Genomic DNA, 25,935 nt, shown 5'->3' on the forward strand with positions numbered 1-25,935 from the left:
ACGTACCACCAACTACTGCAACCAGTGAAACCACATGGCGCATGCTGTGATAATGCTCGTTGAGCTTTGCTTTTCAAATTGAGCACTCGCTGCGCTTTAGTGCAGCAAGCAGAAGGGGAGCAGCGCAGAGCAGTGCGGGAGAGGAGGGAACGCTTTGGCAAGTCTCTGATCTGTGGCAGAGCGCAGCAGTGGCAACAGCGAGCGAGCTTGCGGGGGTGGCAAGCACTGCTAACATGAAATTATGAATCACTAGGCACAGGGCAAAAGGGCATCAGGGCGGCATCCGGTGGGCAAGGCAGGGGCGAATTGAACCGGCAGGGGGCGGGGGTTGTATTCAACTACAGTGCTTGCTCGAAAGATGGATTTGGAAAAAATTGGATTTTAAATTAAAAATAAATTTACCTGTATAGAAATATTTTCCAAATTTACAACAAATATATAGAAGTTTGACCAAGGAAAAAAAAGTTGTCTAATATTTAAAACTTTACAGAAACACTTAATTCGTTTTCTATAAAAAAAAATCACAATCTCTAAAATGTTAAATATAAATTTCATCATTTCTTGTATGAATTTCTGCAATTCTGCAAAGTTTTTTAGTTAACGGGTGACTACTGTAACAAGTACGTGCTGTAAATACCGCTTAGAAGCGAGTAACGGACACAAAATAATCAAGCATATGGAATTGCAACACAGTTGGGAGGAGGATGAATGGAAGTTGTCGCTGCGTGCGATTTAGCGGGAATTAAGTCATTAGTGTTTGCTAGTGTAAGTGTCAAAATGTGTGTGTGCGTGTGTGTGTGTGTGTGTTGGGTTGTAAATTTCAATTAAGGCGGCAATTTGCAAATTGTCAGAGCCACAGCAACAATGACAGTCGAGAAGTGTGAAGATAATGCCTGATTAGCATGAATGATTAATGCTTCTGATACGATTTGCCGCACTTGGCCCCCAAACAAGTAAACAAGCAAGAGACGCCAAAAGGCAACAACAAAATGTGGCAACGTTTCAAGATTTGGGCTAATGCGATTTATGCGGCTGTTGTTCTGTTTGTTCTTCTTCTTCTTCTTGTTGTTGTTATTGTGGTAGGTGGGGCTAATGACATTTGCCAGACATGAGTGCAACCCGAGCGAAGGCAAACACAAGAATCGTGCAGATGCGCCACGCGATGTCAACAAAATGCGAAATGTGGAAACCTTGTGGAAACGTTGACGCCAGCCCACCCCATCAAAGTGGGGCGGGCCTCTTGCCTCTAGCGCGCTGGCAGGCAACTCAATCTAAAGGTGACACCAAAGGTGTTGATAAGTAGGCTATGTGTGGATTATGGCCAAATCAAATAGGAGCAGAGAAATGAGCGAAACAGAGGGAGACTGAGGCAGCAAAGGGTATATTTGTGGTGAAGCACTGCAATCAAGACAACTTAAGTTAACTTTAAGTTCTTTAGCTCCCTGTATATTTAATAAACATATAAAAAAAAGAGAACTTGTATACCATTCTCTTATTCTTAGAGATCGACTTGTTCATACGAACGATATTTCTCCCATTTTAAATGATTCAGCTTTCAAAGCGTATACTAATAAATGACATCCAACACCAAATACAAACAACAATTGTAGGCTATTTAAACTTATTGCCACAGATTGTGTTAATAAGAAAAATACCTGACTGTAATTAACAACCTCTTATCAGAAAACAATACCGAGCAGAATGACAGATTGTATAGAAAGGAATGTTTATTGTCCAAAGAAAGTTGCAAAATAGTCTAGATTAAGTGGTGCATTCTTTCAATGGATGACTAAGAGCGCACTTTGTGCAAACTCAATTATCTATTTGTTTGCCATAATATTAAAAATAGAAATAAGCTTTTATTGCTCAAGGTTTGTGAAAGATAACGATAAGATAGTCACAGATAGTACAGAAATGCAAAACAAAAGAACGAAAAGAGTTTTGTAACTTTCATTGAACCGCACCGACACTCATCATTTTATCATCATTATCATCTAGATGGATCATGATCAAGTAGCGTCTCAAAGCTGAAACGTGACATTTACAACGAGCTGGGGGATTGTGGATTGGATTGGATTGGTTTGGTTTGGTTTGTGTGACCGGCCATAAAAAGAGGCCGAGGACGCCAGAAGAGAAATGTTGTAACAAAAAAAAAAAAGAAAAAGAAGAGCGTAGGCAAGCATAAAAATAAAAAATAAAGAAGACCAAAACGAAAAGCAGAAAAGTAGAGAAAAAAAAGCCGATGGTTAGTTTTGGAATTTCATTCTGTAAAGTCATGGTCGAGGTTACATTTTTGGTATGAATGAGAAGCCAAAGACTAAACAAAACTAAATGCCAAGAGACGTTGGGAAGCCGCCACAAGAATTTGTCACTTTAATAAGCGCTGTTTGGGGTTCACAATATTTATGTTTTGATCTGGAATGATTTGAAGAATTTTCGAAGCACCAGCCGCAGTCAAGCAACCTTTTGTGCCACACGGCGGAACGTGTTCGAAATTGATGTGACTTAGCGGCTTTTTGTTGCTGTGGCGCATCTAATTTATGCACAGCGTGCTCATTTATATTATTATGGTTTATGAATCCGTATGCTCGTATAAACCTAATAGAGCCATCAATGGAGTCCCATAAAACTGGAGCTGCCAGCCAGCCAGCCATCCAACCGTCCAGCCAAAAGCCACAAGCTGTCAAGCTGTTGCAAGCCAAGTGGCAACTACCACGCCCAACAGCGCAGCGCAGCGAAGCCAAGCCCCGTCTAGTCTACGTGGCGACAGCCAAAAACCAAAAAAAAAAAAAAAAAACATCAGATCTAGCAAAACAGCAGCCGACACTAAAAAGTGGGTGGCAAACAGCTGACTGATTGAATAACTGACTGAATGGCAGACACACAGACTGACTGAGTGACTGACAGACAGTCTGTTTACTGCAAGTTGGCACTCTGTCTTTATCGACTTTTAATTCACTGCACAATTTGCATATATTTCATTTCGTAAGACAAAGGCGGTAGGCGGAAGGAATCGTTTCATGCAAAGGAAGCTCACAGCAACGACAACAACAACAACAACAACGACAAGGAACGGCAGTAAGCAGAGAAAATTACTTGTACTTCAACGGAATTTACAATGCACTCCTTATCCATTAACGCACAGTGGAGTAAACGTATTAAATAATGAACAAACATAAAAATAACATGTAATAAGACAGCGCTTGTCGAGATCTTATCAAAATTCGTATTTAAACTACTAAACAACATATCGGCCTTGTTCGCTTCGGCCCTTGATATATTTTTCACAACTTCTTTATACAATCTTTCACATTTTTCAATGGTAAGTTAATAAAACTGTTAAGTTTAAGTTCTTGGATTAATTTTAATTTCAAGTAAAGCAAAAACTAATTGCCCAATCGGTGTTTATTTTAGTGGTGAGCGTAACTTTTGCCTTGCTTTATTATTTTATTTTAGCGTATGAAAAGAAAGTTTTACTGTTCATGATTATTTTTTAAGGATTTGTGTGATTAATGTTTTAATACTATATGCATATTAAATCCGTTTTTCGTTTCCTTTAGAGAGTGGCTTGCTTTAAGTATATATTTTGATATACTAAATAATTACTCAATTGTTCAATGTGCTTTGAGTCACTGTGCAATGAGATTAAGTGTTGCTTCACAGCTGCACACACACACACACGCACACACATGCACACACACACACACACGCACAATGGATTGCCATTGATTTTTTTGGGTCTCATTGGAGTAGAAAGAAAGAGGAGCGTTTAAGCAAGCAATCAAGCAGCCGCCAAGCAGACGTAGTTCGCCCTTAGTCATTTAGAAAGGGGTATGAGTCAGCGCTGATGATCCAACAGGCACATTTACACCACCACCACAAATCGTAGCCACTTGGCGAACAAGAAGAAGAAGGGCAAAGAAAAGGCCTCTGTTGCTCAGTGTTGCAACAGCAACAACAATTTCGCTTGTCCGCTTTCATTGAGAAACACACAGGGCCACAAATTAAGCAAATTTATTTTCGCCTATATATAACCACATCGTCGTACTATATGCACATATTCCACATTGGAATCGGCGACGTCGCCTCGCAATAACAAAATATTTGAGCGAATTAAAAGAAAATTGCCTCATCCGACTACGACTACGACGACGAGACTGGCTGATCATGGTGTCTGGGACATATAATTTGTATGGATGACATAGTCATAGTCATAGTCCAGTTGTAACTAAATCCACTTATGTATATATACATGTGGGCAAATCAGCGAGCGATGAGTCATCGCATTATAAGTAACTAAGTAAATCAACTAACAAGGTTTCTATGCTTGCACTAAACGACTAACTAGCTGAGAAGAGTGGTGAGGGAGGTGTGTATCAATTAAGACAAGGTTTCTCTCGTCTCTCAATTAAAGCAAGTACATTTCTCTTAATTACACGACACGATCACTTATCAACGGATATGATATTGTATGAATCGGGCAAATGTTGTAAGCTACTTACTAAATTTCATATCTCTAATAGCATTAGCAATATTACATTTAAATTTAAAAACCAAATGCATTTCTACGCATTAAATTGATTAAAATATTTGTTAAGAAATTATAATTTCATTCTAATATTATTAAAGCTTTGCCACAAAAAAATATAGTCCGAATACAATTAAAACGGCTTCACAAACTGAAACCGGAATCGGAACCGCATACCTTTATACACCTTCTAAACAAAATTTTAAAATAAAAAAAACCGGATTTTTTAAACTGTTGGTACCAGAATCGGAATTATAACCTAAATCCGTTTCGGTTTGACACTCTTTAGCGAAAGAACTTGTGACTTCTTTAATGCGTTTGAAGACCAACCAACTGTTGTAAATTTCTGTTAAGTTTCAATAGCTGCCTTTGCAGCTGTTCCTGTCTTACAACAAAGCCAGTTTATTTAAACTTGACATATTCATTAACGTATGCCAAACTTTTGCAATCAAATTAAAAGGTATCTGCGTGGCATGCACTTTTGTGCTGCTCAAACTTGCAACACTTCGGCGACACTTTGTGCCCCATGGCAGTTGGTAAGTGGCTGTTGTTGTCGCTGTTGTAGATGCAGTTGCTGTTGGCCATATCTGTTTGGGGCCACTGCCACTCATCAAATGGCAAATTAGAAATTCTTTTGGCGTTTGCAGCGGTGTCGCCTTTGTAGGCGGCACGTGTCGCCTTGCCCCGCCGCTGACATTATGACAGCAGCTGCTGTTGCCAAGTGAGACGTCATCGGCAAACTTTGCTGCTGCTGCTGCTGGTGTTTGCTTGTTTGTTTTTGTTGCTGTTGTTGTTGTTGACAGGAAGCGCCACTGCGCCAAGCCAAAGAAATAACGAGGCAAAAAAGGAGCCAAAACAGAAAACACACAACAAAAAAAACAAAAAAAAAAAGAAAGAAGAAAGATCTATTGACAAAAGATGCGCTGACAAGCAACTAAGCAGGTCACGTATGAGGTATGTGGGCAACGAGAGCTCGGCTCGTCCGGCTAGTTAGAAGGATGCGTAAACTAATCTGAGAAGTGTGCCCAGGAAAGGACAGCAGGCAGCCAAAGGCAAACACAGCCTACATCCGGTGGAAGTATACAAAAAAAAAAAACTTACAAAAAAGAAATTTAAATGAAGAAAAAAAATGGCAGAAAATAAACAGATGAGACATATGCCAAAGATATCAAATTTATATGAATAATATATGCAGCGAAGAGTGCCGAAGATAAAATACCCTAGTTGACATGAATATAACAAATGTGGCATGTGGCAGCTGAGTTAAGTTTGTTTTAACATAAATCATATGAAAAATATACTTTGAATAGCATAATTAAACTAATGGTAAAGTAAAGTTCCTACAAATGTATATTTTAGACTAAGACTTAATTTTCGTGTGATAACTTTAGACTATATTCTAAACTATTCTCAGTTCGATCTGATCTGATCTGACCAACAACAAATTACCATTTGTGTAAAATTCATTAGGAAAAGCTTCTCAGGCAGATTAGTTCAAATGGGTCAGGGCTATATTTGATATATATTAGCTGTTGATGGTGATAAGGAATATATATATACATGTATATATATATATATTGCTGCTTGCCCTATGCATATGATGACAAATATTCAAAATACCCCAGTGGGGGGAAGACGTTGGCAGGGGGCGGCATTTGCATGTGTGCTTAGAGCGTTTTTAAAATATTTTTTTCTTAATTTTTTCGTTTGCTTTTTTTTTCAGTTTTCTCACCTGTCGTGTCCATGTAAACAATTAACGTGGCAAAGACGAGCGCAAACGAGAGCAGGCACAGGGCAATGGGCAAAAGCTGGCGATACGGTGACGGACTGAAGCGCGGATCAAGTTTCTTGCTCTTGCAGGCTGACGAGGAGTTGGCGCCACAGCCCGCTGCAGCGGCTGCGGCAGAGGCAGCAATAGCAGCAGCAGCCGCATGATGATTTTGATGATGATGATGATGGTGTTGGTGCTGTTGCTGCTGCTGATTTTGCTGCTGGTGCTGTTGATTTTGATGTTTTTGTGGCTGGTGGTGTGATACGGCCGACGCTGCAGCTTTTGACTGCTTGTGGCAACAATGATGATGCTGATGCTGATGGCTGTGCTGCAATTGTAGCTGCAATGGCGCCGTTCGCGTCGGCGTCGACAGCGGCGACGAAACAGTGCTGGCCGATGGTGAGCTAATCACGCTGCTCAAATCGCTCATTGAACCACCTGTCGCCGTGCCAGCCAAACCACCCACTCCACCCGCTCGGCCGCCGCCGCCTCTATCTGACATTTGTCGACTGTGCCGCTTGTGACGCAGCTGCACATGATCCGTCTCATCGTAGCCATTGTCTTTGGTTGGTTGCCTCTGCTGCTGCTGTTGCTGCTGCTGTTGGCCAAAGTTGACATCGTCCACATCTTCGCACTCGATGTCATCATCATCATCCACAGCAGCCAAGTTTGTTCGCGCTGGTTGCGTTTTGCGCGTGTTGCACGACTCCTTGCCACTCGTTGCCGCTGTTGTTGCTGCTGCTGTCGCTGTTGTTGCTGTTTCTGTTGTTGTTGCTGTTGTTGTTGCTTTAGCTGCAGCTGCCGCTGCTAGCGCCGCACAGCTTCTGCTTAATGTATACTTTTTGGGCGTGGTCTTCCGCCTGCTGCTGCTGCCGACGTTGTTGCTGCTGCTGTTGTTGTTGGAGCTGCTTGGCGCTGCCAGCTGCTCAGCGGCCAGCGCTGGATGCGCCGAATACACTTGCTGTGACATGTTGTTCTTCTTGTTGCAATCTAGACTCGCCTCTAGGATAACACACTCACTCCTTCGCTCCTTCCTTCTCGCTTCCCGTCCTCGTTGCTTAGCTGTTGCTGCTCCTGGCTAATGCCGCCTCTTCTGCATCCTGGCAAACCACAACACAACTGAAAAAGTAAAGTAGAGAATCCAATTAGTTTCATGTGCGTGCGTTTTAAATTGTATGAATGGCATTTATGTTTACTTAGCATGACTTTAAGATACCCTATAAATATGCATACTTATTATAATGCTGCTTTCTCAAAGCATTCACATGGACATTAATGCTGCTCTTTCCAATTTTGATAAATATGATTGATTTGAACTTATAGTTGTTTTGGGAAAACTAAATCAATCAAAGCATGATAAATATAATTAAGTGCTTTCTCTCTCAAATACCTTCACATACCCCACTAATAAGACAGGGTATATAAAAACTAATTTAGTAAAGTGCATTGAACTGAATTCACAACTCAACTGAGAATTGAGTTCAGAGCCTGTGTTCAGCATCCTTCGAGCATGCGCTGTGTGTGCGTGTGTCTGTCTGTGTGTGTGTGTGTATAGCTGTGTGTGTGTTTGCCTGTTCTTTGGGTAATCTTTTGTTAGCTGTCGGCTGTCTGAACTCATTTGCTGTTTTATGAATAGGCAAAAATACATTCCAAAAAAAGAATAAGAAACGCACAAGAAGCAGCAGCAGCAGCAGAAGAGAACCCAAAAAACTCAACACAAGAGCCCAAGAGCAAAAGTCGTCGCCGGCGACGACGACGGCCCAAAAGAAATTGAATACAAACTGCACCACCTGTCAAAAATCGAGCCGACAAGCCGACCGACCAGACGGTGCTGCTGAAGAAACAGCGGCAGCAGCAGCAGCTCGAGTCTTTTAAGTGGTAGGGTAGCGCACAGAGAGCGAGAGCGAAGGAGAGCGAGATAGTTGGAGAGCAGAGCAGGGCAACTGAGACGAAACGAGGCGATTGCTAAAGAATTTCAACAACAACGCGCGGTATTTTGTGAACCAAATTAAAAAAGACACAGAGAGAGAGAGAGAGGTGGGCAGGGTATAGGCAGGCAGGGGCAGGGGCAGTGGTAGGGGCAAAGGCAAAGGCATTGCAGCGAGGCATGAGAATTATAAATGGAAAACATTGACGCGCAGCAGGCTGCAGAAGAGGGGCAGCAGCAGCAGCAGCGTGGAGTAAAAGTATGTGGAGGAGTCGATCAACAGGGAAAGGGAGAGGGAGTGGGAGAGGTAGAGACAGGGAGGAAGTGAGGGCAGAAGTAGGTGGAGGAGTAGGCAATTGTCTGCCAATTGTACACGCGCACAAAAACGGCAAATAAAAAATCGTAGATAATTACAATTTCTTAGAAATTATTTACGCAAAAAATAAAAACAAAAAACAGCTAAAAGTTGACAAATACTTGTGTCCAACAAAGTTTCTTAATTAGTTTTTGATAAATAAATTTATGATATAATAAAAAATAATCAAGGCAACTAGAGATTTTGGCAATAAAGCTGGTTTTCGTCCAGATCAAAATGTCAGAACTTTTCAATTCCTTTCCTAAGCACATATTTTTCTGAGTGCAGTTACTCTCGCTACACTCAGTACTCGATACTCTCCGGTACTCGATACTCTCGGGTACTTGCTGTCGCGCCTGCGCAACAGTCAAGCGAGACAGCAGTTGCCAGAATGGACAACAGACAGAGAGAGAGGGAGAGAGTGAAAGAGAGATAGAAAGAGATTGAGAGTAAACCGAATCGAGTTCATCAACTGTGGCAGGCAGCAGATGTTTTTCCAATGTTTGGGCGGCTGTTGCTTGGTCGCGTTTTTTTTCTCTGCTTCTTTTTCTGCCCGCTCGTTTGCGCTGTGTTCTGCTGTTATTCATTGTTTCGTTTCGTTTACTTTTTTTTATTTTTATTTTTTGCTTTATGAACCATAACGTCTTCAGGTTGGATATCTGCTCCTTGTAGCGGCTGCTAGGGGCAAGGCTGACTGGCTGACCATCAGACGTACGTAACCGACGTCGTCCTCATCATTTTCAGCCCGCATTTGCGCATTCATTTCGACCATTACGCGTGCTCTTGGCCAAGACCCATGTGTCTTGCATACATATGTATGTATGGGTGTGCATATGTTTTGATTTGCTGGAATTTATTGAAACATATATATCCAAAGCCCTTGGCAGACCTGTGATTAAATGCAGTTGTTGTGGCAACATTTAATGATACTCTCCTCTTGCAACAGCATCTGTGGCAATATCTTTCAACGATATGTTTCTTGGAATGTGCGGCAATCTCTGAATGAATTCAATCCTTTTTTTTTGAGCAGGTTGTTGTTGAGCACTCTACCCAGTAAAAACGGCTCACAATATCCTTTGAATTTGTGGAAAACTGAACCAATTTTGTTGATAAATCTCTAGAATATTACTTTATTTAAGTTACAAAATTAATGAGAGTAGAGTAAAGTTAATTTTATGAACTTTCCCACATTTAAATTTGGCACATCTCATCTTAATCAATCATACTAAATTACTGGCTTAATTGGCCAAAAATTAATATGTTTGGGGTCTTAATGAACTCACACTGAGATCAATAGACTCTGGCACTTTCACAATCTAAAACTCAAATGCTCATTAATAGGTAATATCACCAGGAGCACCAACAACTTAATAAAAATACCTGCAACAACAACATTCAATTGTTTACATTAATTTTTTATTTTTTGGCTGGTGCAACTTCAACGTTCGTTAATTGTGTGGCGCAAGTCGCATTTCAAATGCATTTTCACAGCTTAACATTTCTCAGTTGATTTTGTCCGTGGGGAGGTGTTAATTTTTTGATTGAAAAAAATAAGAGAAAAATGAAAAACCTTAATGTGCTTTTAATTTAGCAATTAGTTGGCCAGCATTTGACTTGTCCGAGCAAATGTATCTACGCTGTTTGCCCCCCAAAGTATCTCATGGATACAACAAAAGCGGCGTGTGATTTACAGCCATGTCACACAGCGCATAAAATCGATCGATTAAAACTGGAGAGATTCTCGCTGTGTGTATGCGTGTGTTGTTTATGTGTGTGTTGTTCATGTGTATGTTGTTTATGTATGTGTTGTTTATGTGTGTGTGTAGCCTTGTGCGTTTGTTTTTTATATCTGTAGCGTCGCTTTTATTGATGTTGAGTCGCTTTTCTCCCTCCACGTTTGCTTTTTGTCTTGTTGTCTGCCAACTGTCTGGTGAAAATTGTGCGACATGCGAAAGAGATTTCGTGACAGCGGCGCCACCTAAAAGAACGGCGGAAGCTCTATAAGATGATGATTTATTTTTGAACAATTGAAGCAAGTAGCTGGAACTAAAGACATGAGATACACACTAGATACAGGCTGGTTCTATTAAGAGTATTCCGTTGAATTAAAGGATCAGACCAAAAGCTGGAATGCTCTAGTCCAGACAGCTATAAAATTGATGCTGAACTACCAGTTTTTCCATTCTTAATGGGTTCTGGTTACAAATATATATTTAAGAATGGATTGATTAATAATTTGTAAAATTTTTACACTTATAAATTTTATTGATTATAGTTTTCGATATTTAATCTCGATATGTGAATATTTTATATACTCCTATGTAACACTCTTGATACATTATAATCGGTCTACTTTCTATACAAAATTAATACTGTTTTATTCAGATAAAATCGATTAAGATACATTAGCTAGACTTGTATTAAAATAATTATTTTAGGACTTGTTGTTCAGCGCTTTTTATAATCATTTTGTTTTGGGTTCACACTGCAACCAAATCAATTTCTGCATTATGTGTGTGGTGCGACATATTTTGCGCCCTGACTTCCAAGAATTCGCTAACCAAACAAACAGTCAACAGTCAAAGCAAAGGGGATGCAGGGCGGAAAGCGGCAAGGAGTGAGGCAGGCAGGCAGGCAGACAACATGTTGCCGAGTTGAGGATAGAAAGAGCAACCAGCCCAACATACCACAAGAGCAATGTTTTGCGGTTAATGATCGTGCGACGACCATCATTTCAAATGTAACAAAAAAAAAGCAGTAGTAGTAACAACAACAACAACACTAACAGCAAACAAACACACAGGTATACAGAGAGGGTCAGAGGGGGAGGTGGTAAGAACTTAGAGAACGGCACAAGACATTTTGATAAACATTTACAAACGCACTGGGGCAGAAACTTCATAGCCACATCCAAGCTACGACAACAACAACAATGAAGACTACACGAGGTAACCACCAAGTCGAAGAGAACAACAACAACAACAACAACGATGACAGACGGGCAACGCAAGAAAAGCGAAGAAAAAGAAGCAGAAACACAAAAAACCAACAGAAGAAAAAGCCTGGTCGTAGAATATGCTACGCTTTTAACCATATGGTTTATTTATACAACAACAACAGCAACAGCAACAACAACTCGACACACAGTGGTAGTAACAACAAAGTGGCAGACAATAAAAATGCAATTCTGAAAAACCTACAACAAAAACAGAGTGCGACCGACGACTATCGGCCACGAAACGTTGCTCGGAATTTTGCTGCTACATTTTCTTCACTCGCTTGTAAAACGGGGGCCCCCGATACCCGATGCCCGATGCCCGATGCCTCATGTTGATGTTGATGATTGCTGTATAGTTGTATGGTTGCATGGCCAGGGTTGCCAAATGCGAGGGCTACTTGGTGGCTACACAAAATGCAGATCAGCTAATTGGCAATTACAAATTGAAAAATGGGTTTAATTAAGTTGTGCAAAAGTGTGTAACAGGCAGAGGAAACATCTCCGATCTCATCTCATCTCATCTCAAAAGTGGAGTCGATCTATTCTATTATGCACTTCACATTTGGCATATTCGTATTCAAGTTCTCGTATACCATAGGCAGATGAAGTTTATTTAATTTTATAGATAACTGAGCAGGAATCGCGAATATCGATTAGAATCAATTTGCGATAGCAGTAAAAGACTCAATTGTACAGATACAATTGATAAATAATTTTATCTCAATAATCTTAATTTCATTAAGATCGTTTAAGAAACATAGACTTTGTTCACAAAAATGTATTTTCATATTGAAAATACCAATATTAGAAAGCCTACTGTGAATTCAATAGCTATATCTTGTCTAAAGAATTCTAGCGTATTTTTTTAATTTGATGAATATTTAAGCATTACAAATGAGATAAAAGTCTGAAATTGCTAATCACTAATTAAATGTCTAGTTTTTTGTTTGAATAACGATCGCTGCAGGTACAAGTACATACCGCATACTTTCTCTCTTTTTCTGTCTGCTCACGTAGGTAATTTTCGAGCACACCTCGTACCTGACCAGTCACCACTAAAAAGTTGTTGAAATTTACCGATTGTGGCAATTATTTAGTAGACGTTTGCACTCGTACTTGACCCTCGGCTACCAAGCAGGCCAGCAAACAATAAAACAACAAAAAACAAAAACCAACCCAAAACAGCTCAAACGAAGCGCTAATGAAAAAATTGCACTCGACGGTAAGTTAAGAAGGTATTTCGAAAATTTATTGGTAACGAAAAAAAAAGAAACTGAAACTGAATTACAAGTGAAGTGTGTAGTGTGTAGCATATGCTGTTTGTATGCCAACAGGGGAGGGGATGGGGAGGGAGTGAGCTACAAACTTGAAGTACCTTTGTGTGGTCGTCTGCTGCTGCTGCTTCTTCTTCTTCTTCTGCTTCTTGTTATCTGCCTTGTTTATCAGAGCGTCGTTGACGACGCGTCGTTTAATTGTTTGTGCTGGAGGCGTCGTCGCTTTTGTAGGAGTTGCACAAGCGCAAAAAAACCAACACCAACAACAACAGTTATTTTAGCAAGTTGTTTTTTTTTTCTTTTCTTTTAAATTAGCGCGAGTGACTGGCCAGAGTTGCCAGAAGTAAAACGGGTAAAACGAGCGAAACGAATAGCTATGTCGGAATCTAGGGTAACATCAACCACCACCCCCTATCCCCGCCCCTAAAAACTATAGTCAACACATTTCGCAAATTGCAAATGTGTCTACGGCTGCGCTGCTATTTTATAGCCTTTGCATGTTGGCAATTTATTACCAAAAAATAAAAAGAAGAAGGAATAAATATATACATATAAAAAAGGGCATGCGGATAGAATGGAGCATTCTTAGACTAGGCAGGAAAGTGTGCATATATCTACATAAATATATATATATTTTTTACAAGCAGTTGGCGTAGTTCCCGACAGCTGGCGTGTGCCAAAAAAAAAAAAAAACAACTTACAACCGGGACTTCAAGACGTTGCAACTGCAAATTTCATGCTTCTTGTTGCCAGGCGGCGTCACATTGCTTCCAGGTTGCATTTTGCATGCGACAATTGGCTGGTCACACTGAGATTTCTCACCCGAAATACCACCTCCCCTACCAATCGGCTAGTAAATCAGACCTGGCGACTGGCATATCTTAATGAGAAGTTGACGTGTTTGCATGCCAAAACTAAACTGAAAAATTACCGCATTCATAAAAGAGAAATAAAACAAAAATATATATATATATGGTGCAGATGGGCAAATTTATGGCCAGCAATTTGTATGTGGGTGGGCGGATCGAGCCAATAAAAATGTGTGGCCAGTCAATTTGCAAATTGCGTCATAAAGTTTTGCACAAAAAAGGGTAATGCATACTGACGCATTAATAGGCTTGGGGCTTACATATTTTGTGGGGTTATTAAATAGTTTGACAGGAAAGTTGACTTTGTACAAGTTTGTTACGAGATTCTTTTTCATAAGCAAGGATTGCCAGGGTTGCCAGGCTTGTTTATCGTGTAAGCGAGCAACTTTCTTGCACACACAAGTGGCAGAGAAGGGGAAACAGCATTAATTCAATCGGCAATTACGCAACTTGCTCAACTTTGCAAGCATGCCTGCTGCAGCAATTAAATTGAAGCAACATTGTTGAAATGATTGTTGCACACACACACTCACACACACAGAGCGCATAGTGGCTCACTTCCAGGGAAAAAGAACGTTATATTAATTTTACCACCCAGTATAGGCAGCGAGACAACAACAACAACAACATAAATCACGTAGCATTGACGTGACTGCAGCCAAGCAAAGCTCAATGAAGCTGGTCACAGCAACAGCAGCAGTAGCATCAGCAGCGCAGTAGCAGAAACAGCAGCAGCAGCAGCAGCATATGAGAAACAAATACGAAACGATTCAGAGACGCGTAATGAGCAACACGCACAAAATGAATAGAAATGGAAATGGATCAAGAGCAGCGAAATGCAACAGATACAAACAGGCAGGCAGCGAGAGAGTGCAAGACGGGGGAGATAGAGAGAGAGAGAGAGAGAAATTAACAACAACAACTGTGCACAGGTCAAGCAGGTACAAAACAAATGCAACAAGCGTTCGTTCGCTCGGCTGATTAGAAAGAGTGCAGCAATGTGCGTGTCCGCCTCTCTCTCTCGTCGGTCGCCAGCTCTTTCTCTTCTCTATATATGTGTGAGTGATTGAGCATGTGTGTGTGTGTGTTTGTAGCGAGTTCTATTTGTTGAAAACATAAACAATATTTGATGGCTGCGCGATGTGTGTGACTGCGGCGTCAGCGTCGTCGTCGTCGGCGGCTGCTTCTTGTGTGTCTACACATGCATGACGAATGGGAAAAAACAAAGTACAGCATGCGAGAGATAGAATGAGCAAGAGAGAGCGAGTGAGTGAGTAAAAGCAATGGGCGAGCATAATAGTTCACTTAATCAGGCTTGAGCGGATTTACCGACGACGGCACATTTATCAAAAAGACAGCATCAGCGAGCGATCGTGCGAGCGAGCGAGAGGGCAATACGAAAATTGGCCTGGCCAGATAATAGACAAATTGTTGCCTTTCAAAAACACAAGTATGCTCAAGTGTGTGTGTGTCTGTGTGTGTGTGTGTATTTTCTTTTCTTTCTTTTTTTTGTACGCATTTAGTTGGCCGTTTTGCCGCTGATAAGCAGCAGCAAGCAGCAACAGAGGGCTAAGTGCTTGCGGGTGCCGGGCGGGCCATTTGGGCAGGTGAAAAATTTTAAATCGAGATTATGCGGAAAAGAGACGGGTACACAGGGAGAGTGAAAAAGGAGGGGGCTATTCTGGCTCAGACTCCGTCTTGGACCTAAACTCAAACACATGTCGCTGTTTTTTTTTTTTTTTTGGGCAAACGGAAGACGCTTGTTGCTTGATGCATGAATGAGTCGCCGCCTTGAGGGAAAACTCAAGTGGAACAATTTTCCATCCACCAGGATGTGTTTTTTTTTTTTGGTCTCCTCATTCAATGTGTTTTGTTTGCAACACGTTCATATGGCATGCCATTGTTGCCAGACTTTTGGAATTTCTCGAACGAACTCTAGAATGACATGCCGATTTTACATAGATTTTTCTTGTTACTCAAATTGCGGACTGAGAATGGAATTTAGTTAGAATTTTGTAGTAAAAGAAAAGTAAAAAAAAAGAAGTTTGGCAACGTGGCACACACACGCACACAGCAGCAGCAGCTGTTGTTTTGATTTGTATCTGAAGGATACAAACGATCATGTCCTTAATAAGCTCTTGAAACTGTAGGCTGTAGGGCTTGCAGGAATCTCTGGTCTGAAATATTATCCTATTTGCAAATGAGAGATGATTTGGATTTGTAGAAGTGATAAGAAAACCATTTAAAATTTACGACTGTACATAAATTTTAAATATAGTACTATTATTTAAAATTAAGAATTTCTCTATTATGTGGGACAAAGCAAATAACTCTCAAAAACAGTAAAACCTGCTATCAAGTTTAGAACCTCTAGAAAAACTTCTTGTTTACTACATACTCATTTTTTTATTGCACGTCCAAACCTTATAAGACTTTTCCCTTAACGACATTTTTGATTTATTTATTTATTATATTAACAGAGCAGCCTTATTTTTTGGTTGATAATTTTTTAATCTACTCTTACCAAGGACATTCTAATTTTATCATCAAATGTATAAGGCATTAAAGAAGATATCTTTGTATCTTTGTATATATGAGAATGAACTGAATAGATATAGACAGGTATGTACATCTGCCAGATCTATGTGAACTGAACTTTCAGTAACGATCTCTTGCTGAATTTGGGTATAAATGCTGCAGACATCGGATAAGTCTACACGTATATGTTGTCAAAAGAACAATCAGTTGCCCATCAAGAATAAAAATATCAAGGGTATTTAAGTTCGTCAGCTCGAATTTTAACTGTTCTACCGTCTGGAAATGGTCACATAATTCGTAAGAGCGCCAACAAACGCAACCTGGCAACAGACAGAGAATGGCAATAAATGTCAGCCAGGGGAAAAGTCGTGTCAATAAATCGAACTATAAACTCAATTTACAAAATTGAAATTGAAGCAGAACTGAGCTGGGCAGAGTCGAGTCGAGTCGAGGGTTAAACGACGATGACAATATGCACCTGCGCTTCTTCCACAACTCCTGCTGCTGCCCTATGCGAGCCCGTGGGGAAGGCGGGGAAGGGGTTTCTGATTCAACTTTTTTTTTTGGGGGTTACTTAATGCGCAAAAATCAGTGTGAGGGTTGGAACGTGGAACGGTTTGGCAATGGAACGGCGAGCACAATAAAAAGGTGTGTGACCTTTTTTTGCCGTCTTTTTTTAAACGTTGACGTGTGCGAAGAAACATTAAGAAAACAACAGCACAGCAACAACATCAACAACAACAATAGCCATGACTGCGAAATTCGCATAAAAGTCGCAGAAGAAGTGGAACGGTTTTATGTACGGATTACAACAGAGCGCCCTAAATGGACTAAAACTGTGCAGATGCTCTGTGAAATCGAAACTAAGGGGTTAATTGACTAATGCTAACCATTTGACAAAGCAAGGCGAACCTCATCATTTCAATTAGCTTTAACAAGCAACAAATCAAGCAGACTTGTATATTAATAAAGAAAACCCAAATCATTATTGTCAAAAGCAACGCGAATTTCATGATTACATTAAAAACATGAGTGCAACTCATTTTTGATTTTCGACTAATCTTTATAAGTGCCAAGTCTATCCCTTATCCCTATCCCTTTCTGGAAATGTTTCAGAAAAAGGCGATTTTCCAATTTATAATATATATTGAATTGAGAACTCTAACTTTACAGAGCATTGACTAGTTGAGCTATTCAATTAGTTGCAAAGTTTTGGCAACCATTTTGACTTTGGTTAACCCGCTCACAGTGCTGGGGGCAGGCAACGAATCCGCGGCACGTGCGTCTCTGCCGCAGCTTGCTTTGGGTCAATTTGTGGCGTGGGCGTAATTAGTGGGTAGTATAAATTATATATATATACGTATATATATATGTATATACGACGCTGTTGCCACATCCTGGTCGTGTCTGCCACCGGGCGGCACCTTAATTTGCCGAAAAAAAGCAAGCAATGCTGATGTTGGCTTTGATGATGATTTTGTTTATCAATTGTTGTGGCACGCCACACGACGAGCGCATTGAACCCGAAACTGTAACCCAACGAACTGCTATGCCTCCTGTTGCAAAGTTCCGACTATCGCTGTGTGTGTGTGTCTGTGTGTAGCCAAGCGGCGCATGTGCAGCGGCTTGTTGCAGGAAGCCAACAAATTACGCCACAGACAGACACTCATCCTCAGGTGCGAGACGAGACGAGCGCAGTCACAAAATGATTGAGCTGCGGCAATTTCAGTGCCACAAAAACCAAAAAAAAAAAAGAAACAACAAATAAAACTGTGAAACCCATGACACATTTTTTGTCAGTAGTTTTTAGTTGTTATTTTCGGGCGCCTTTTCTGGAGCGCAACGCTCCGTCAACGAGCTGACATCTCCGCTGCCCCTTGCCACACGTAATTGAAAAAACAAGCGACAGCTAAAATGGCGGCTGCATTTTAATTGATTCAAACTGTACTAACGGCACATACATTCTGTCGCCGAGCACTCTCGACTATTTGTCTTAACCGCTCTTAACTATTTTCCGCACTGTTTGCAGCTTGATTTAAATGTCGCACAGTTTGTGCTTAGTCATTGTCATTGTCGTAGACTTTACTAAAATGGTTTTTAGTTTTGTTGTCATTTTTATACCCTGCACTAAAAGTTTCAAGAAATTACAAACGATCATCGTTTCTTTGGATTTTCGGTTACTTTGATAAATACCGATTTCTAACCTTTGTGCTTTCGATAACTTTGACGAAAATCGATTACCAACTCCACTTAAATTCTCGATTTCGTTATGTTCTATTTTTGAATGAATCGGTCAGTCTTAAACATCTAGTTTTTTTTTGTCTTTCGTTTAACACATTTTGAGTTTAATTAATTTAAATTCATAGGTCATCTTTTAGTCGAGCACTCTCGACTAGGGCACTCTTGTTATCGTTATAAACTTGATTTGATCCCCAACTCCCCTTCACACCACACACACACACTCACACACAACTACTCCCCACTCACCTTTCAATTCTTATCCATCTTGGGAAGTTAAAGTTTTTAAGGAAAATAAAAGAGCTGAGAAAAGTTTTGCGCTGTCTGTTTTGGACTGTTGCTTCTTCTTGTTCCGGACTCTATCACACACCCTTTTCTGCTTCTGCTGGCTCTTCTACTTCGTCATGGTTTTTTGTTTTTGTTATGTTTCTGTTTTTGTTTTGGCAGCGTACAAAAAACAAAAAACAAAAAAAAAAAAACAAAACTTCTTTGGCTTTCGGTTGAGAAGTTTTGTGGTCTAGAAAAGTTGTAACCACAAAAGTTTAAATTTCAAAGGCACTCTGATTCTTCTTTAGTTTCTTTCGCTTCTTCGTCTTCTTTCTCTGCTTCTTCTTTTTCTTTGACGAATGTGACGCTTGGATATCATTTCGTTTTTCGGGCTTTGTGGCACCGAGTGGCATTGTTATAATTATGGGAATTCTTATTGTGGTTTTTCACTCTTTGTCGTGTGGTTTTTGGGCAACGCAATTTTTTGGTTAGAGTGGTGCATTGTGGGGGGAGTGGGGATTTGGAAGGGAGGAACACAGAGAAACTGGTTTATTACAGAGGCTGAAGGTAGAAAAATATGTCTGGGAAACGTTGCTCGAGACACACATTTAGATATCAGCCAATCCACAGTTCAAAAACACCAAGCGTGTATATCAATCAAAATAACTGCAAATTGTGCACACAAAATCAAAATCAGAATAAAAAAAAAAGAATAGCGGCAAATGTTTTTTGGTTTTGAACGCAGAAATATTGTTTACATAAGCAAAAGCAAACTGCTTAAATTTGTGGGGCAAGATCGGTCTCTATACGAGGGCAGTTTAACAAGTATTTAGATATAAATATCACAGGTATGTAGATGAGCATGGAAAGATCAGTCGAATCTCAAGGAAGAAATTACGATTGTTGCTTAGAACAAAAGGAGACTGCTCAATTATTCGATACCCTGCAAGCAGCTCTATGTACATAGTAAGCTTTGCTGATATTAGTTTGTTCAATATTAAAATACGTTTTAGTTCACAAATCTGTGTTCTGCTTATCCGATCTTCATAATACTTTTACAATCCAACAAAAATTAGTCAGAAAAGTATAAAAATTATTCAAAATCACTTGCCAAATTATTAAATAAATTTCAATAAATATATTTAAAAAAAAAATTAAAAAGTTACGTTGACAACAATGACATGTGAGTTATCCAACTGGAAAACGATACTAATCATTATCATGGGGAATGGCTTGACGACCAATTGTTTATCGCCATAGAATAATAAGAGACGAAACCCCATCAGGAATGCCATAAGCAGATTCTCCGAAGCCATATCAATAAATAAAAAATAACTTTCTGGCTGAAAGAATCTAAATCTAAATATGCCGAAAGGATTCTACAACAAAAACAGTTTGCATTTTTTAGTTGCTATTTTTTCTTGCGAAACTGTAAATATATTTTTGTTTATTTGCGAAAATAATTCAGAAAATTAGTTCTCAATGTAAACTTATAACAAAATTGCAAAGAACAATAATGACCAAGGGAAATACCGGCAGAAATGCACATAAATGATTTACCTAGGTCCACAATCAGCCGTGCTGGGATCTGGGATCTTGCCAAGGCCTGCTGTTTTATGCGTAATCGAATCGAATAAGCCAAACAAAAGTGAAGTGAATGCATCATAATTTTTTTTGGCTAATCTGAGTTGGCTATAAGCTTTAAAAGGCAAGACGTATCCGTACATATATACATAGATATACATGTATTTATATATAGCTTTAAATGACTGTGGGTGTAGTTTGGGACTCATTCAATACTCATAGTTGTACTCATTCTTCTATTCATAGTTGTACTTATATAGACTGTGCCACTATTTACCCTGCATATTGAACATGTTTGCCTAATTTGTTGAAATTTCTTTGGCTTTCGTCTATTTAAATATCGATACCTTTATTTTGTAGCTATTTATAACTGGCATACTAATTTGTAATTTGTTTAATGATTCACTTAGAGCAACTTCTGACGCATTTTATGAAGTGTGGGAATCGAAGCCAGCTAAAGCCAAACAAGGTTTTTGGTACCCCTATCTATGACAATTGTATCTATGCTATTTGTATTTGTCTTGTCGACTTGTTGACCCAGCTCGTTAGCCAACAGAAACAGCCCCTGATAAGATTATAGACAAGGACAGCATTATTGCCCTGCAGAAGTGACTACATCAATTCCTCTATGCTAAGAACCCTACAAACTGCGGGCTCTATTAATTCGGCATAAAGCAAATAGTTCCCTATAAGTAATATTCATTTGCCGGTGTTTAAGCATTAATCTCCTTAATATGCTTCATTCTTCGGGCATTCCTATCAAATACTAATTATCATAAATTTCCAAGAAATCAGAGGAAAAAAATAAGGAAAAAACATGTGTTAAAAATTGCCCAAACTTTAAATTACAAACACAACAAGTTCGAGATGAACTAAGGTAGAAGAATAAATGATTGAATGCCGAATATTAAATACCCTATAATCTATATAAAAACTATCAGTAGCAGGAGACTGGCCGCTGTAAAAAGAAGTGAATGCGCTTCATTAGAAAACTTTAATACCCCTCACAAATATGTACAAACTTATTCATACACATATTGTTCTTATAGACTGTTTAATGTTTAGAGTATAGCCCCATTTACGAATCCATTCATGGATTATTTCATGAGTTATTTTCAAGCGGCGAATGCTTCACGCTGAAACGTAAACAAATCAAAACAAATATCCACATTATATTCACTTAACGAGCCAATTAATCGAAATTTATTGCATTATGAAAACTGTCTAGCCAAATGTAAATTCTCACGAATTAGAAAATCTAAATTTTTTAGTGCGGATACGCTTTTCGGTTGATAAATAAATAAGCCAAAATACACAAGTGATTGGGGCATTGAAAAATTGAAGACAAAAAAGAAACAGTAAACGATTGCTGTAAATAATTTCGATATATTGAAAAAATATATATATGTTGAACTATATAAATTTTGGTCATGTACTAGAAACTCATCGAAAAAAGTGATGACTCCAAATGTTACCTACTTTCAACAAAAGCCGTATGTGTTGACGCGAGCAGAATGTGTATTTTGGAAGCCCACAAAAAGTGGCCGCAGCAGCCAATTGACAACTGTAAAACATGGCAAAGAATTGTATGAATGTATGAATACGAAATACGAATACGGCGTTACAAATGACGTAAGCACACACACACACATACACACACGGTAGCTGAACGCCATATATGTATGTAAATAATAGCCAAGGCACACAGCACAGGAGGAGGGCCAAAACTATATCAAAACAAAATCAAACAAAAAACAATTTGAACTCACAATTTACAATCGGCTAACAAGAGACGTATGATTTATTAGCGACACAAATTTGCGAAATTACAACTCAACGTTCAAAGCGAACCCACACACACATACACACAAGCAATGAGAGGGAGAGAAAAACCAGATATTAACGTAACGTAGCGCAACGCAAGCTGCGCCGTCATCAATCAAATTGAATTCCGGCTGAGCTTTCAATTGATCAGCGATCAATGCAAAAAAAAAAAAGAAAAAACGTAAGGCAAGCTCGACGTAAGCGGGACAAGGTCGACCCGCGTTTCATTCACAAATCCAATTTCGTTCCGGTTTGAAATACCAGAGAGCGAGAGCGAGCGCGAAAGAGAGAGGGGTGATGGAGGATGATCAATGCAAATTCTCGCCTGCTTTTTTATTGTGTATTAATAGTTTGCCCATTGTTGCTATCAGCTATCACTTCTAATTTTTTTTTTTTTTTCTTCTGTGCTGCACGTGTTATTTACACCCGCAACGGCAACAACGACCATAATTACATACATGTATATTTCCATGTTGCTATTTTTGGAAGGAAATAATTACTTTATTTTTACTTTTTTGGCTTCGTTTTTATGTTTCTGATTAATTTTTGTGTGAGTGAGTGTGTGTGTGCGTGCGTTGCCTTGCCCAATACTTAAATTCTAAACAGTAAATAAAGAAAATGGACAGGAAATGCGAGCGTCGAAAATATAATTAAAGCGACTTGTAGGTCAAGACGTGGGTGAAACAGAGAAAGAAATGGGGGAAGGAGGTGTTGCAATAACGGTAAATGCATATAAACATAATGAGTGGAAAAGCTCAACGGATGAGAAAGTGAGAGGAGGGAACGGAAACGATCGAGAAAGAGAGGGACAAAGAGAGAGAGAGAGAGAGAGAGAAAGAGAGTGGCTGAGGCAGATCAGTGACAAATTACAAGTGGTCGACGATTAAATGCAGCTTTAAATGGCAACTTCCGCGCAAGAACATTAGACAAGTTTGCACATTTAATGAAAAACAATTGAATAATTGCGAGCATAAAAAGACACACACACACACACATAACTGGAGTAGCAGACGAAGACAAGGAATAAACCGACACCTACACACAAACACAGTTACAGTTGCTGTCGCTCTCTTGCCTAAGGCTGGCAGCAGGTGTGAGAGCGAGCGAGACAGAGATAAAGACAATTGTCAAGTGCTGCGTGGCTGTTGTTGTTTTTGGTATTGGTATTGTTATTGCTGCTGCTGCACTTCCTACTAGGAAATTCTATAGAAAAATGTGCAGGCGACAGCAGCAGCAGCAGCGACGCCGTCGGCAAGTGTCATTTGAGACACACACACACACAGACAGATCTTTGCTGCAGCTGTCACGGTTCATGTGCGTATGTGTGTGTGAGTGCATTTTATGCTCTTTTTATTGTATGCAGCAAAGCAAAATTCAGAAAATCAGAGAGAGAACCAGCAGCAGCAGCAGCTGTCGCAACAAACTGTAAAATTTAAACTCAACTTCTTCCAGTCGAGTCATTGTTGGATTTATGGAATGGGTATATGGAATTTATGTGGGGTTAGAAGCAGCAGCAGCGCCCCATGAACTTTTGTGCTCGATATTCCACTTGCCAAAAGTGCCTGGACAACAGCGAGAGCACAATAATATGAAGAAGAATAGATAATTGCATAATGATGCCAAAACTCAATTTGGCAGCAAGTCGCAATTCAATTTCGCTTGATTAATGCACAACAGCAACAAAAGCGCCCTTTGAAGTTTGACAAATCTCAAACTGTGCCAAATTGCCAACGGCAATGATAATCACCGTTATTTATTTTCCATTTTATATTCTATAGCCATTTAAAATAGGGTATACTAAATATTGATGGAAGTGTAAGAAAAGCCGAATTATATATTGAATGAAGCTGAAGATCTCAGCAGAGACTAGCAGACTTAACTCAAATAAATAAATATATATGTAAATCAGTTAGTTTATAGAGGAATAGTTCAAGTACAGACTAACTTTTAGCCGTGCATACCCGACTGGAGTAGCCTTGTTATTTTCACGATCTGCTGGAAACTGCGGGTGGCTAATTTTGCGCATTTTCAGTCACACACATGTGCAAGCAAGCATGCATGTGTGTGTGAGTCTAATTTTTCCACACTGCGCTGGAAGAACATTTCAATCGCCCACCTATGGAGGCATTCAACGAATTTTGTTCAATTTTGGTAATGCGAGAATTTTTGTTCCTTTTTTTTGCAGTGTTACCTGCCTGAGTTTGTCTGCGTGGTAGGCGTGGGAAATGCAACTTGTGCGAACAGAAAAAATTGCAATTGTCGCTAAGGGACGACGAGGACGTGTGAAAATTGTGTGCGAAGGAAGACAGGAAACGTGAGCGAGAAGAAAACCCGTTGCTTTATTGCACTCTTCCTGAAAATATTGCCGATTTCCATGCGCTACTTCCATTCGAGCAATATCAATAAGGAATAACTGTTAATGTCAAAAACCATTTGTCTACGTACCTTTTTGAGTACTCTCTCTCTCTCTCTCTCGCTCTCCCTCTCGGTGTGTATTCCTAAAGCAGCTTCCCGATGCGATGACAAATTTGATCGAAAAACTTTCGACTGACAACCGACAAGCGACAAGAACAACAACAACAAGACACGAAATTGTCAAAATTCCACTCAAAAACTCGCGAATCGGACGACGAAAGAAACGAAACACTTTTTTTCGGATGGGCAGCTTGAGAGCTTTTTTTCTTGTGTTGCTTTTGCTCTTAAGTCGTAACTCGTACTATTATTTGATCTTAATTTGTATTTTTTTGTAAGTCGACGACGATTTTTCACACTTTTTTGTTACGTTTTTGCCGTTTTTCTTGTGTGCAGCAGCATAATTATTTATTTGCTTGACGAGTGGCAACACAATTTATTTATTATAAATGCTTTGGGCTCCCACACACACACAGACACAGACGCACACATGGACACGCAACACGCACGCACACACTGAAACACGTACGCACCGCGCGCTCTTCTCTCGCTCACTCTCTCTCTCTCAAAACACACATAGACAAAATATTCATTCACGATACGTTTACGATACGTATAAATGATCTGCGCGCTCGCTCACACCCATTGGGGCGCGAAAGCATTTGTTGTTGTTTCTGCTTTTTTTTGTGTCTGGCGGCCGTTGATGGCTGTGGCTGCCTGAAGAAAATCCAAGAAAAAAATAATACTAGTATATGAAATGAATGCGACCGCAAAGCAAAGACGCACAAAAGTAATTAACACGAAAAAATAAGTGCTGTTTTTGTTGTTTTTCTGTTGTTGTTGGCGTTTTTTGATGCGCTTCTCGCAGTCGAAATTCTTATTCTATACTTTTTCGCTAAAGATTTTTTTATTTTGTTTTTAATCTTTGATCGTTTTATGGTGTCTGAGACGTTGTCTACCTGTGCTGCTGCTGCTGTTGTTTGACGTTAAACAAGCACAAAAACAACACACACACACGCACACGGACACAGGCACACACACGAGAAACGTAAGAGGGAAAAATACGATACGCTGCTTTGCTGCTTGCGGAACGAACGGAACCCGTATATATGCAACGCGTACGCGCTCGCATTTGGGAAAGGCACTTGATTTACATTAACTACATTTGTAGCATGCCGCTAATTTTCTATATTTGTATATTATTTGTTTATCGCCTTTTCTTCGTGGAGCATTTGACTTCGAATTTTAATTGCTCGCTGGGCACAGCAGAAAAGCCACTCGCGTTACGCGTTACGTTACGGACGAAAGACAAGCGTTTCATTTGCTTGACGGCGACAGTCTGAATGCAGG

At 39.8% G+C, this 25,935-nt stretch overlaps 1 protein-coding gene across 1 annotated transcript in view; it reads right to left on the reverse strand.

The window, feature by feature from the left end:
* LOC6566767 (protein Star) overlaps positions 1-25,925 on the reverse strand; it is a 32,486-nt gene extending 6,561 nt beyond the window's left edge. The window contains exons 1-2 of the mRNA XM_001993168.3: positions 24,619-25,925; positions 6,261-7,418 (exon numbers count right to left, since the gene is read on the reverse strand). Of these exons, the coding sequence (XP_001993204.1) occupies positions 6,261-7,269 (1,009 nt within the window). The 5' untranslated portion in view covers positions 7,270-7,418; positions 24,619-25,925. The remainder of the gene's footprint in view (positions 1-6,260; positions 7,419-24,618) is intronic.
* Positions 25,926-25,935: the final 10 nt, after the last annotated feature.

Source organism: Drosophila grimshawi, unplaced genomic scaffold (genome assembly GCF_018153295.1).
Source record: "Drosophila grimshawi isolate 15287-2541.00 unplaced genomic scaffold, ASM1815329v1 contig_1377, whole genome shotgun sequence".
NCBI lineage: Eukaryota > Metazoa > Arthropoda > Insecta > Diptera > Drosophilidae > Drosophila > Drosophila grimshawi.